At 35.0% G+C, this 14,013-nt stretch overlaps 1 protein-coding gene across 1 annotated transcript in view; it reads left to right on the top strand.

Annotated features, from left to right (window-relative positions):
* The window catches only part of LOC107663326 (mitogen-activated protein kinase kinase kinase kinase 4-like), a 38,761-nt gene extending 25,499 nt beyond the window's left edge, over positions 1-13,262 (top strand). Inside the window, exons 7-11 of the mRNA XM_016453537.1 lie at positions 5,450-5,504; positions 9,787-9,865; positions 11,010-11,185; positions 12,193-12,265; positions 12,651-13,262. Of these exons, the coding sequence (XP_016309023.1) occupies positions 5,450-5,504; positions 9,787-9,865; positions 11,010-11,185; positions 12,193-12,265; positions 12,651-12,924 (657 nt within the window). The 3' untranslated portion in view covers positions 12,925-13,262. The remainder of the gene's footprint in view (positions 1-5,449; positions 5,505-9,786; positions 9,866-11,009; positions 11,186-12,192; positions 12,266-12,650) is intronic.
* The last annotated feature ends 751 nt before the right edge of the window (positions 13,263-14,013 follow it).

The following is a 14,013-nucleotide window of genomic DNA, read 5'->3' as shown; positions in this document are numbered from 1 at the left end:
TATAATGTTAGTTGGTTAACTTCATTTATATACAGTCTACAGTCATACCAAAATTTATTCAGACACCTTCAACATTTGTCACATTGTCACAGTTTATAGTTTAGAAATTAGAAAATGATAATAAAATATGACAAGAACTCAAGAGTTAAACTGTGTCAGAACAAATTCAGCTTGATAATGCCATTCTTCTGTTATAGAAAGGTATGTAATGGATTACAATAAACCAAATATTATTCATACAGCTGTCAAAAATTTACACAACCAGTTTTTTTTCCCAGACTCGGTCTGAATAATTTTTGGTCCCAAATTTGTATCAGTTTTGCTGGTAGTCCATTGTATGAAGAATGTTTGGGTATGATTTGTCAGTTTACTTTATTTTGCAATCCTCACTTGCATAAATGAACTATAGTGTCCTGCACCCACAAGTAAACAAAATATATAAAAAATTATATCTGGTCTCTGAATAATTTTTGGTTTTAGTTTTAATCCAAATGATGTGTGCACTAAGTGAGCGAACATCAATAAAGATCACGCAACAGAAGTGCTCTCTCTCTCTCTCTCTCTCTCTCCTTACCGTTAAGTAACTTGTGCATTGGTTTACTCACTTGTTTTTGACATATCCGACCAAACTACAAACAGGGATGTCTGTGAGAAAGGGCTGTTTGCTCGACAAGCTTGCGCATCTGTGCTGCCGCACGCTTAATCCACTCAGCGTGCTTTGCTTATCAGCTAGCGCACATCAGCTATACAGGCGTTAATACTGAATGTTTAATATTATATTAATTGCATACATATACTTCGTAGACATCCTTAATCTCGAATAACTCCATTCTGCTGTCTGCTGTCTGTTGTTCTGTTGTTGGTGTTTCTTTGTCTGAATACAGCACTTATCACATGCTGTGTGGTATCGGCGTTTGGTATCGGGGCATTTTAACGAGTACGAGTACAGGAGCGCAGTATCGGCCCGATAATGGTTATCCCTAATGGCATCCCTAATGGTTATAATGATAATTAAAATGGTTAAATTATTAAAAAATGATTAAAAAAATCAAATGGTAATACTAACCATGGGGAATTTTATCATGATTTATCGTCAAACATCCCTAGTGGACAGTCAGTCATTTAGATCCAATTCCAATCAGATATGCACAGAAATTGGATTTGCACTGACACTCTGAACAAAGCCTTAGATGCCATTGGAACTGTTGTTTTATTTTTCCTGGATTTCATTATTATTATTATTATTATTATTTATTTATTTTTTCTCACAACATACATCACAACAATCCACAAGCAATCCACATGCATCCAGTCCATCAATTAACATCCTGTGAAGTGAAACGCTGCATGTTTGTAAGAATGTCAAATAACCTGAAATCATAAAACTAATAAACGAAATAAAATGTATCAACAATATATTCTGTATAATATAAATAAATTAAAAAAACAATATAAATCTGTATAATAATAGGGCCCTATGAAATGTTTTATTTAGAAATTCTGTTTTCCTTTTCCGATTTAATACAAATTTATTATCAAAAACGGTGGTAATCAAATGAAGGCATAAAACATGAACAGCTTTTTTTTATGTAATCAAATGAAAATTCAACTTTATTTTTTGCCTAACAAAGTGCTGCACAACAGGTTTACTGTTAAAATTAAAATATGGAAGAAAAATTTTGATTTTTTTCTGTGGAAAAAAAAAAATATATAAGAGTTGTATTTTTTTATTATTATTATTACTTTGAGAAGGACATTTTACTGAACAATAGTAGTACAATATATGTAAACCAGACTTTTATTTTGACAGGTTGTCATGAAGAACTTTGATGATCTGTGTGTTGCATGTGATATATGATGATAGTTGTTTTTGTTTTTTTTTATTCTGGTGAAGTGACTCCGTTCTGGAGATTCATGTAAAAAAATCATGTCTTCATACATTGAGACGGCAGTTGCAGAAAACACCACAATTGTCACGTGTGCTTCAATATGTGTATAGTAGATGAAACCATAGATATCAATGGATGAAACTGGCATTCATTCACTCAGATGTGCAGACCATGCAGACTGCATATTTAAAAAGCAGTCTTTTGTGCTTTAACACTAATCATTCTCCACTTTTGATCAGTACTTTAGATTTATTAATCCAAAATTTGCCAAATTTCGTGACAGTCCACGTTATACAGTAAATTCCATTTTATAACTGAATTCCACGATTCCATCCGCATTCCCCTGATCATGGAAATCATAGGGCCCTAAATTATTTTGCGGACCCCCTGGGTTTGCATCACTTTGAGAACCCCTGGAATATGGCAACATTTTAAGTTTAACTCTTTTTATTGATGCTATTCAATCATAAAATTAAAAAAAAGCCAATAGAATAACTTCAATCTGTTAACGGAGATCAAAATTAAATTAGTCAAAAAATTCCTTACACTTTGAGGCAAACACAAAATAATAAGAATCTTCATTTTTATATTATTGACTCTGCCTGCAAGAGAAAGTGGGAGAGTTGTCCACTTAGCAAGATCCTGATTTGTTTTCTCCAAAATTGCAATAAAATTATGCTTAAAGAGGTCAACATATTTCCATTTTACTGTTACTCCCAGGTATCAGAAATTGTCTGAGGCTAATTTAAATGGTAATATTGACGTTGGAAGAGATCTTGCAGCAGAGTTAATTGGGAAAAACTCGCTGCAAATTTAATTTATAACCTGAGATATCACTGAACTTTCTTAGAACATTTAGGACATGGGAAGACAGGTTTCTGGATCTGAAACATATAATACCACATCATCCGCATAGAGAGAAATTTTCTGTTCTTTTCCTGCACTACACCGGATGTGACAATTGTCATGTTGTGTCATGCTGCGCTGCAACAGCTAAAGTCTGTCTACAATGGACCTAACAAGGCGACCGTTGCAAATCATTTGAACTTTGTGTCAGTACATCATAAATAGAATGAGGCAGCAGTTTACTATAAGTATATAGTATAATAAGTTCTATAGTATTTTGCTGTGCCGCTAGCATCCAGTGTAGACACGGTGTAAGAATACCAGTGATATTGTGATTATTACAAAAGGAGATTGCAAGAGGTTCTATAGCTACAGCAAACAAAAGGGGACAGTGGGCAACCCTGTCTTGTGCCATGGTGAAGAGGGAAATAATCAGGACTAATACCATTTGTGACCCGGGACCACAAAACCAGTCATAAGGGTCAAGTTTTTGAAATTTAGATTTATACATCATCTGAAAGCTGAATAAATAAGCTTTCCATTGATGTATATGGTATGTTAGGATAGGACAATATTTGGTCGAGATCCAACTATTTGAAAATCTGGAATCTGAGGGTGCAAAAAAATCAAAATATTGAGAAAATCGCCCATTAAAGTTATCCAAATGAAGTCCTTATTTTTTTATTAGTAATATGCTTTCATAAGTTTAGATATATTTACAGTAGTACGTTTACAAAATATCTTCATGGAACATGATCTTTACTTAATATCCTAATGATTTTTGGCAAAAGAAAAATCAATAATTTTGACCCATACAATGTATTGTTGGCTGTTGCTGCAAATATACCCGTGCGACTTACGACTGGTTTTGTGGTCCAGGGTCACATTTGCTTTTACACGCCAAGGGAGAAGAATGTAAGAGTTTTACCCAGGACACAAATTTATCACCTAGTTTTTTTTCATGTATAGAATAAATAGTCCCACTCAACACGATCAAATGCCTTCTCTGCATCAAGAGAGACTAAGGCCTTAGGCACAAATGTCAGACGAAGTGTAAATTGTTCATCAACCTTCTGAAAAAAAAAAACCCTGTCTATTTTTAAAAAAGCCAGTTTGGTCTGGATTAATGATGTCTTGAATAACAGTTTCTAACCTAAGAGAGAGAACTTTTGCCAGAATTTTTACATCTACGTTAAGAAGGGAAATTGAACCGTATGACCCACACTTCAATGGAATTTTATCGGGTTTTAGAAGAATAGAGATTAATGCCTGGTGCAAAGAAGGAGGGAGACCACCATTATTTAGAGCAGTATTTCCCGCGGCAGTTTTGATATGTAAAAAATCCCACAGCACACCACTAAGCAGTAAAAAAAAAAAAAGAAAGGAGAAAAGAAAAAAAAAATGTCCCCAATAATCAAACAATGCGTCATCAGAGTTGGTATTTCACTTTATATATGATCAGACACTTGCACTTAACATTTTCTGAAAATCATACTCAAATGGAGTTAACAAGGTTTTTGATGACCGAATGACGGAGATCTGTGTTTTGTCCATCATTAGAATGGCTCGTTCCCCTTTTCAGCCAGCATTTCTGCAATGTTTCATCCCGATTTTCCCGATATTATTTTTCCTTGTAGATATGTCACAGTCACTTGCTTTATGAATATGTAACAGAAATAACTAAAACTGCTGAATAAATAGATGAAAGTTCATGGAGCGACTTCCACCTATCAGTCATCTTGAGGCATACCGGAAGTCCTGGCAACATTTTTATTTTAAAATCTTTATTTGAATATGGCGACTTGATACCTTGTTCTACAATATTTCTATCTATAAATCACTGACAGAGACCCATCCTCTATCAGCCAATCACTGTGAGCATTGTTAAGCATAGTGCTTCAACAGTAATTTTACGAAGCTACGAGAATACTTCTTGTGCACAAAGAAAAGAAAAAAAAAACGACTTTATTCAACAGTTCTTCTCATCTGTGTTGCTGTCATCCACCATTATAGAGAGTACCATGACGCGTGTGAGTGCTGCTGCTGACATCAAACACACATGCGTTGCACCTTGTTTACGATCAGAGGAAGGCACACGCATGCATCGTGGTACTCTTGATAAGGGATGGTGACGCAGAAGAGAAGAATTGTTAAAGTTGTCTTTTTTTCTTTGCACACAAAAAGCATTCTCGTAGCTTTGTAAATTACGGATGAACCACTGATGTCACATGGACTATTTTATTGATGTTCTTACTACGTTTCTGGGTCTGGGAACATTTGAGTTACAGTACATCACTGTCTGTGGAGAGTCAGAAAGCGCTCAAATGAATAAAAAAAAACCTTAATTTGTATTCTGAAGATGAATGAAGGTCTTGCGGGTTTTGAACGACATGAGGGTAATTAATGACAGAATTTTCATTTTTGGGTGGAGTATCCCTTTAAGATTTCTCCCCATTCTCAGCAGCTTTGTGAAGCTCTGTGAAGAAGAAACTCTTACCAAACAACTTTTAGTAATAAGATACAATTTTTGTGAATACGGCCCCTGGATTTCTACTAAAGAACTTTAGCTCTGAACTGACATTTTGATGGAAAAACACATGTGGGTGCACAGGCTGCTAGACTGCTTCTCACAATAACCAGTTTCTGGTATGCATATAAATGTTGTGATTGTGTGCTGCAATATTGAGAGGCCTTCTTTCTCTCTCTTTCTCCAGAGTGACCTGTGGTCGTGTGGTATCACTGCTATAGAAATGGGTGAAGGAGCTCCTCGTAAGTATCCACACATTTCCTGGTCTAGTCTGTCCTCTCAGTCGTTGACTTGGTCATTGAATTCCAGTACAAATGACTAATTACTCATTAAGCCATCAGTCAACTAATAGTACAAATGGTATTACATATAGTATAATGCTGTAATTTAACAGGCCGATTAGGGCTGGGCAGTATGATGCTATATATCGTTACAATGGTATAAAGGGCCTATTGTTAGAGATTTTTCTAAATTGTTTATTTTTGCTATATAAATATATCCACATAGCACAGAACTACTTAAAGTTACAGATAAAGAAACATGCGTGAAAGATAAAATAAAAGAGCGAGACGTGCTTAATGTTAAATAGAGTTACTAAGCACAATAAGCTATGAAAAGGAACTCAAGACGGAATTGATGTGGAGCTTGCACTGACCGTCACACCTGTGAAGTACGTGCACAGAAAGCCACCTCTCTCGATCAGACAACATGCAGTCATGAATTCAGTTGTCTTTCAGGTTTTATTGTGCTTGAATGGTCAAATACACGTAAAGGTATGTCAAAATGCCTAACATGTAGAGTATTCGCAGTCTGTGTTGACAAACCGGATGTGCATCATTTTATTAGATCCGTGCATTTGGTCTTAAAGGGACAGTAGCCTGTTTTACCCACTGCTGTCTATAGTTCCTTTCACACACACCCACATTTCCAAAATACTGGTAAATTCATTATGAAAATTTACCGGTATGAAAAGTTGTAACTAGGGATGTAACAATTACCGGTTTGACGATAAATCATGATAAAATTCCCCACGGTTAGTATTACCGTTTCATATTTTAATTATCATTATAACCGTATTCAATTACCGCGATTTAAAACCTCTTCCAACAGCAACCTAGTTTTCCCAGGAGGTCTCCCATCCAGGTACTGACCAGGCTCAACCCTGCTTAGCTTCAGTGGGCAACCAGTCTTGGGCTGCAGGGTGATGTCAACACGGAAAACACTTCATCACTGGATAGGATTTTTTTTCCTTTTATTGAAAGTGTGTTTTATGTTAGTTGCATGTGCAGAACGCTCATCAGAGAAGATAAGGTGACATGTTTTTTGAGCACAATTCGCACCCAGTGGTAATTCAGGGAAAAAAAATTATTTGAATGCTCCACATGAAAAAAGAATTTGGTCTTTCAAACTTTTACCATCATGTCAGTTGATTTTTATGAATATGTCCAATGGAGGGAGAGAAAAGAGAGTGCATGGGGAGGGCCTCTCTGCTCTTTCTCTCTCTCAGATAACACGTGCACTATCACAGCAGTCATTTACTTTACTCATAAATCACATCAACTGATCAAAAAAGGCTTTGGTGGGACAAAAATTGACTTTGGTGGCCGCTAAAAAATTTTCAATGCAGGAAAAACGCTGCCCTCCATGTTTACAGACACAACACCAGGAAGTGCAGCCATTTAGAGGTCATTTCTTGTTGATGTCACAGAATTTACCGGTATTTTGAAATTGATGTGTGAATTGTGCTTTACTGGTATAAAGACAGAACATCATTGCCTATGTGAACAGTGTATTTTTGTATTTACCAGTAAAGTCATTCTGCCAGTTTTACAACAATTTACTGGTATTGCTGTGTGAAAGGGGCTTATGTCATTAATGTTAATTAAACAACAAAATCACTTGCTGCTCTTGACTTATTTGATTCATACTTTGAAGCAGTGCTGGATGAAGTACCTGAAAGCCACATTTGGCACTTGGCACACAGTGGCATTTAGATGTATTTAAACAGTTTAATGTAGCTCAGAGGAAACATTGATGCATTGATACAGTTTCTGCGTGAGGGCGTTCTCCGGGGTCCAGTATGAATGGAACAGATATTAAATGTTTTTGTTGCGCTCAATAATGGCCAATCCATCCTGTTTTGAGTAAAAATAGGATAAACAATACTTCTCTCAAAATACATTTTAAGTAGACATATGAGAAGCCATGTTTTTCAAAAGTGTAAAGAAGTGTACTGGAGTTTTTTTGTTTGTTATTTTTTAATGGCATATAAATGCTATAACTAAAATGGCATTAATGCTATAAAAAAAAAACAATACATAAAAAAACACTGATGTGCCAAGCCATCAGAGCCTAACCTAACCGAAAACCATGGTTAAAGGTGGGTGTGGCTGAGTGCAGACCTGCTAAAAGGGCCTATTTAACATTAAAGCTTGCATTTTGCACATTGTGCAATTACGATTTTGACATTGTTCAGGTAATAATGTAGCTATCTAGGAATGTATGAACCCAACACATACACGCACCCCCACCTCCCGGAAACCTCGTGCCGGGTCCCGTTACACTGATGGTACTCAAAGTTTTTCAAAGGTTGGCAGGTCTGATATCATCGCAGAAGGTACAATGTACTGTATGTTGCAAACTCCAGCCTTGACTTTTGTGGAAAATTACATAATCTGCAGTTTTTAGAAGTCTAACTTGAAAGCACCGAACCACTGATTCGTCAAACCTGCTTTCTTGCAGTCTGTGTTCTTCTGCCTTTATTTTGTAGTAAGTAGCGAATATGCTTCAGGGAATTGTATGGGAGTTTAAGTATGAATTTTAATTAGGAAATGTAGTGGAGAAAAAGTGAAAGTTGACAGAAATATAAAAACTAAAGTACAGATTCTCCCAAAAAAATACTCAAGTACTCTAACAAAGTTGTATTACTTTGTTACATTACACCACTGCTTTAAAGACCATGCCGTGTTTTAGTTTAACACTTGATTATTACATTTCTGTAGTATTTTTTACTATCTACTGTAGCAGAAACTTAAAACTGAAAGTTTGTTTGTATCTTTTTGATTATTTTTGATTTGTATTTGTCCTATTGTTTATAATTTGCTTCTTTGTTGTTTTTAATAACAAAAATAAAATAACTATATTGAAATATGTCATTATTGTGAATATATATATTTTTTAATACTCTGAAATTTGATTTTGTTCATATAGCCCACCCCTAATACTGACTGTTCAGCTGACGAAACGTCTCTCTGAGAAGAAGTTACAGTAGACAAACATTCCATAAAACAGTTTTGAAAGCTGCTATGAAAATTACATAATCTAGGACATTTATGCAGTGTGTGGAATTGTAAATACTGTAAGTCTATCCTTCACAGTCATGTTTGCATCCTCGTTATATTCAATATGGTGCCTAACCTGACAAAGGTCTATAAGAACTAGTGTGGTCAAAAGTTTTTAAAAGTTTTTGTTTACATAATATATGTGTGTACTGTGTATATTTATTATGTATATATAAATACACACACATGCATGTATATATTTAAGAAAAATATGTTACATTTATATATTAAATATATTTATATATGATATAATTTATATAAATATATACATGTAAATACATGTAAATATTCTCAAAGTATATGCTGTATGTGTGTCTTTATATATACTTAATAAATATACAAAGTACACACACACACATGATGTAAACAAATTTTTTTTATTTTGGATGCAATTAATCGCGATTAATCGGTTTGACAACACTAATAAGAACACAAAGTTGGCATGAAAGTATTCCATATACAGCCAGTGGTTTAATCTGTTTTCTGAAGCAATCCAATCATTTTTATATAACATTTTTTATATTTTGTCACTGTCTTTCATACGTAAACTATGTCAGTTCACTCTATTTCAGCATGTTTCAGTGAGAGTAGCAGCAGAATGGAGATCAGGATAAAGTGGTGTACGCGAAGATGGTCTATGACCTATTCTGTTTAAAAAAAATAAAAGGATGTTATCTGTCTAATGATCTTATTTTTACAAAAAAGTATTAAGTTTTTTATTAAAGGGGTCATATGATGCTGTTTTAAAGAACATTATTTTATGTATTTGGTGTAAAAGAACATGTTGACATGCTTTAATGTTCAAAAAACACATTATTTTTCAAATACTGTACATTATTGTAGGTCCTCTATGCCCCGCCTCTTCGTTTTAGGTAGGCGTGGCTGACTCTTAACTTTTATAAAGAATATCTCTTTGGATTTGAAACTTTAGTCTTTGCAACTTTACAGATCTTCTTTATGCACCAAGAGCTTGTAACACTCCAAAGAGAAAGGAAAACTTGAAATCGCATCATATGACCCCTTTAAATGTCAGTTACAATTACCTTTTTTTTTTTTTTATCCTGAATGCTCTTTTTCAAGTTTTCTGTTTCTCCCCAAGTCTGGCTAAAGCTACACTTAAGTGTGTTTATTTTTGTTGTGCTGATGGGCAATTTTTTGTCTTTTCCCCTGTCTCTTTCTGCAGCTCTATGTGACATGCATCCAATGCGCGCCCTTTTCCTTATTCCCAGAAATCCTCCTCCACGGCTCAAATCAAAGAAGTGGTGAGACGATCCCGTGATTTTTTTATTTTTTTTTCCCCTCTTCCTCTTCGTATATTTTTTTTTTTATTACTATTTTTGAATTATAAATGACTCGTGACAGAAGAGCCACATTGGTGATATCCAATGTTACCAAGATTTTTTCTGTCACAGAAAACCCCTCTCTCTTTTATAATAATGAAGCTCATTCTTTACTTTCAATGTGAAATTTCCTGTGAGTGACGCTAAAAGAGCAGATGAATGTGAATCTGTCAGTGTTTTATTACACTGGTTGTTGTACATATCGTGGCTGGTCAGAAATGAAATATCTGGTGAGTGGCGCTAAAACAATAATGCTCTATCGAATTTCAAAATAGCATACCACCTACACTAAACCCTACCCTAAACCTAACCAGGCAATAACAAAAGCAAACATTAGATAAAAACACATTTGCTGCAACAACCATGCCGTTTCAATTTTTTTAGCTCTTTTATCAAGACTAATGTTTCACAGGAAGTTTACAAATGAGCAAGTTTACTATGTCAGCCTTACATGAGGAGCTAATGATATACCAACATCAAAATGTAAAAGTATTTTGAGGTCATAGCTTTGTATTGTACAAGGTACCTCACAAAAATGAGCCTTTATTAATTGATCATCTCTGTATCCTTTTGGTTGTTTTGGTATCCGGTAAACTTTTGGATGTCAAATTAAAGGATTTTCAATCAGCTTTGGATTTTTCCAATGTCAATAGTGTAAGTAAATGAGCAATGTGTATTATTTTTCTTTGTTACCTCCACCCAGACATTCCTGTTTATTGGTCAAGGAAATTCTGACTGGATGATGTAAAAAGCTATGTCCTGTGGACTTTTGAAAATTACAGGGCTTTTGTTGAAACTGCAGATTTTACTTTTGCATTTTTGTGTCCCTGCACACAGACAGTCTGATTGAGTCCAGTGTATTATGGGTGTTGAAGTTTTCCTACCTATTTTCACCACAGCCCTTTTTCACTGTTTTCTCTAGTTGTGTAGCATTAAGAAAAAAATGCCTTTTTACTACATAGGAAGCATATTTCAATTAAAAACCCAAGTTTGCCAATGGTGAATTACCCCTTTAACAGACCAGACTTTGCTTTTCTCTCTAAGCTTCTATTCCCATTTTCCAAAGGTCCAAGAAGTTCTTCAGCTTTATTGAAACCTGCCTGGTGAAGAATTACATCCATCGCCCCTCTACAGAGCAACTGTTGAAACATCCTTTCATTAGAGACCAACCTAACGAGAGACATGTTCGCATCCAGCTCAAAGACCATATAGACCGCACTCGTAAGAAGAGAGGAGAGAGAGGTTAGACACTTCAATGCAGGAATTTTTAACATGATTTGTTTTTTAAATAATAAAACAGTTTATAGTGCTGTGAAAGAGTTTGCCCTGTCTGATTTTGTCTGGATTTTCACTAGGCCATTGTATAATTTAAATTAAAAATGTTTAAATTAAAAAATCTGTTTGGAGGGCTGAAATCACTGACAGACACTGACTTTTCATTAATGTTTCAGTTTCTCCTATCGGGTGTTTTGTCTTATGCCATTGTCTGTTTCGTGCACAATGTAGATAAACTTCAACAGGTGAAGATATCAACCGTGTGGACACTAGTGCTGGACTGATAATATCTATTTCTTGATTTTTAAGCTTCATTTGATGAACCCAGATAAATCGACTTAAATCCCAAAACTGTGCAAAGTCTGTGCAGTTTTCATATGTGTGAACAAAACTTCACTAAACATTATTTGTAGTGTCTGCCATCCAATAGTCACAATAAGCTTTGAACTTTCTTACTTTTGATTTACTTTACTTTACTTTTGTCAGTCATTTTTCTGTCCTAGAGTTAATTAAAACCCAGATGTTCATTTGCTGTTCATTTTAGAAATGTTGTTCATACCTGCATGCCAGAACTCTTGCAGCAATCATGTAGCAGGTTTTATTTGGTACTGAAGCCAAATTCCTTTTCCTGTGGCACAGAAGAACTATTCGCACAATTCAGTGCATAGAACATATCAATTTGGGCAACCCCACACTTTCAGTGAACAGATGAGAAACACAGCAAAACATGCATCTGTGGATCAGGCCAAGTAAACCTTGCTTATTAGCATTAGTTGTAAAACACATAGACAATACCAATACCACTGCATATAATGTAGTACAAATACATATAAAGGTAGCCCACACCCTGTGTAATTCTGTTATCTGATTTTTGTAGTGTTTTATTTCACTTTGTAAAGCTGAGTTGAAGTATTTTGCATGAATTCTTTTTTTAAAGCAAATTATATTTTTGATTCATTTCTTTCTCCTTTCAGATGAGACGGAATATGAGTACAGTGGAAGTGAAGAAGAGGAAGAAGAGGCACAAGAACAGGAAGGAGAACCCAGGTATCACAAAACTTGCCAAAAACTTTTTTTTTTGTTCCAAAATAACAAATACTTAGCTTCAGATGTATCTTGAAACTTTCAGTATATTCCTGGGTGGTTTGTTGCAAGTCTTAAGGCCATTGCACACGGAGTCCGAATTTGTTCGTCCGAAATTTTCGCATGTTGAAAAATAAATACGACCTCACATTGTGTCAATCATGTTTACACACTGCCTCCGAAACTTTCGCCCGTCATAAAAAAATTCGGACCAGGTTCGATTTTCTGTGTTTTCGCATCCGTAGCAAGCATTTTGATAGGAAAGGATGACGAATACGAAAAAATGGAAAAAAGCATACGAAAATTTCGGACTCCGTATGCAAGGACCTTTACTGATGTGTCCCCTCAGTTCTATAGTGAACGTGCCTGGTGAATCTACTCTGCGACGTGACTTCATTCGTCTGCAGCAAGAGAATAAGGAGCGATCAGAGGCACTGAGGAGACAACAGCTACTCCAGGAACAGCAACTCCGAGAACAGGAGGAATATAAGCGGCAATTGTTGGCTGAGAGACAGAAACGCATTGAACAGCAGAAGGAGCAAAGAAGACGACTTGAGGAGGTTGGGCTTCAATATAAATATTGTGATTATTGTCTTAATCTTGCTTATACTTGTTCTGCATGAACGTACGTGTGTGTGTGTTTGTGTGATATTTGAGAAAATGGAATTGTAGGCAGTTGCTGTGGCAACAAACAACAGTGCCTTTATGTATTGTGTGACATGTTAACAAACTTTTTTGGAGGAATTCTGTTTATAATATTGAGTTTGTTCTTTGTGGTCCTGTGCTGCCTTTTAATTCAGTTGATTTGAATATGTCTGTATTGGCTAATGTTGGTTAAGTGAATGCTTAAGTTTAAACGTATAATGATCATTATGCAAGGCAAGCACATGTAGTAAATTTGCTTTTGCCACCTAGGGAGGCAAAATAGTGTGGTGAAGGTCACGTGTAAGAATAATAAAATTAATTTTATTTAAAAAGATAGACAAGAGTAATCACAACTTCTAAGTGAATACCATGAATGGAAAAGGAATAAAGGGTTGGCGGTTCCACCTTCAGCGAGGCAAAATAAGGGACACCCCCCCACCCCAGCTCAGCAATAAACCATGAGAAAACATGCTCAAGTATGTAAACTTGCAACAGAACACATTAATATTGTTATTTTAAATGTGATTATTTATAATTAGGCCTATTAATTATTATTAGCCTTTTTTGATAGTTCTGCAACTGTTACCTGGATGGGATAAAAATTTCTATTATTTATTTATTTTTATTAATTTGCTTAAATTATGACTATTATTATGTAATTTTTTGTCCCATTTTTATCTAAATAATTTAGCATGCTTAGCAAACTTTTGAAAGTGCCAAATTGTATATGACATATATGATTATTTATTATGTATATATTTGTGATTATTATAAATGATAAATTAATAGGGTCTAACATCAATTATAATCTATTAATTCATCTGTCTAAAATGTCTAAAAATATAATAATTGTCTACCAAGCTCTGATAATGTATGGAATATTATATTAAAGGGGTCATATCATGCGATTTCAATTTTTCCTTTGTCTTTGAAGTGTTACAAGCTCTTGGTGCATAAAGAAGATCTGTAAAGTTGCAAAGACTAAAGTCTCAAATCCAAAGAGATATTCTTTATAAAAGTTAAGAGTCAACCACGCCTACCTAAAACGGCTCGTTCTAACACGCCCC

The sequence above is a fragment of the Sinocyclocheilus anshuiensis genome, unplaced genomic scaffold (genome assembly GCF_001515605.1).
Source record: "Sinocyclocheilus anshuiensis isolate Anshui unplaced genomic scaffold, SAMN03320099.WGS_v1.1 scaffold2640, whole genome shotgun sequence".
NCBI classification, from domain to species: Eukaryota; Metazoa; Chordata; class Actinopteri; order Cypriniformes; family Cyprinidae; genus Sinocyclocheilus; species Sinocyclocheilus anshuiensis.
Note: the sequence above shows the minus strand (reverse complement) of the source record. Positions and strands in the feature narration are given on the sequence as shown.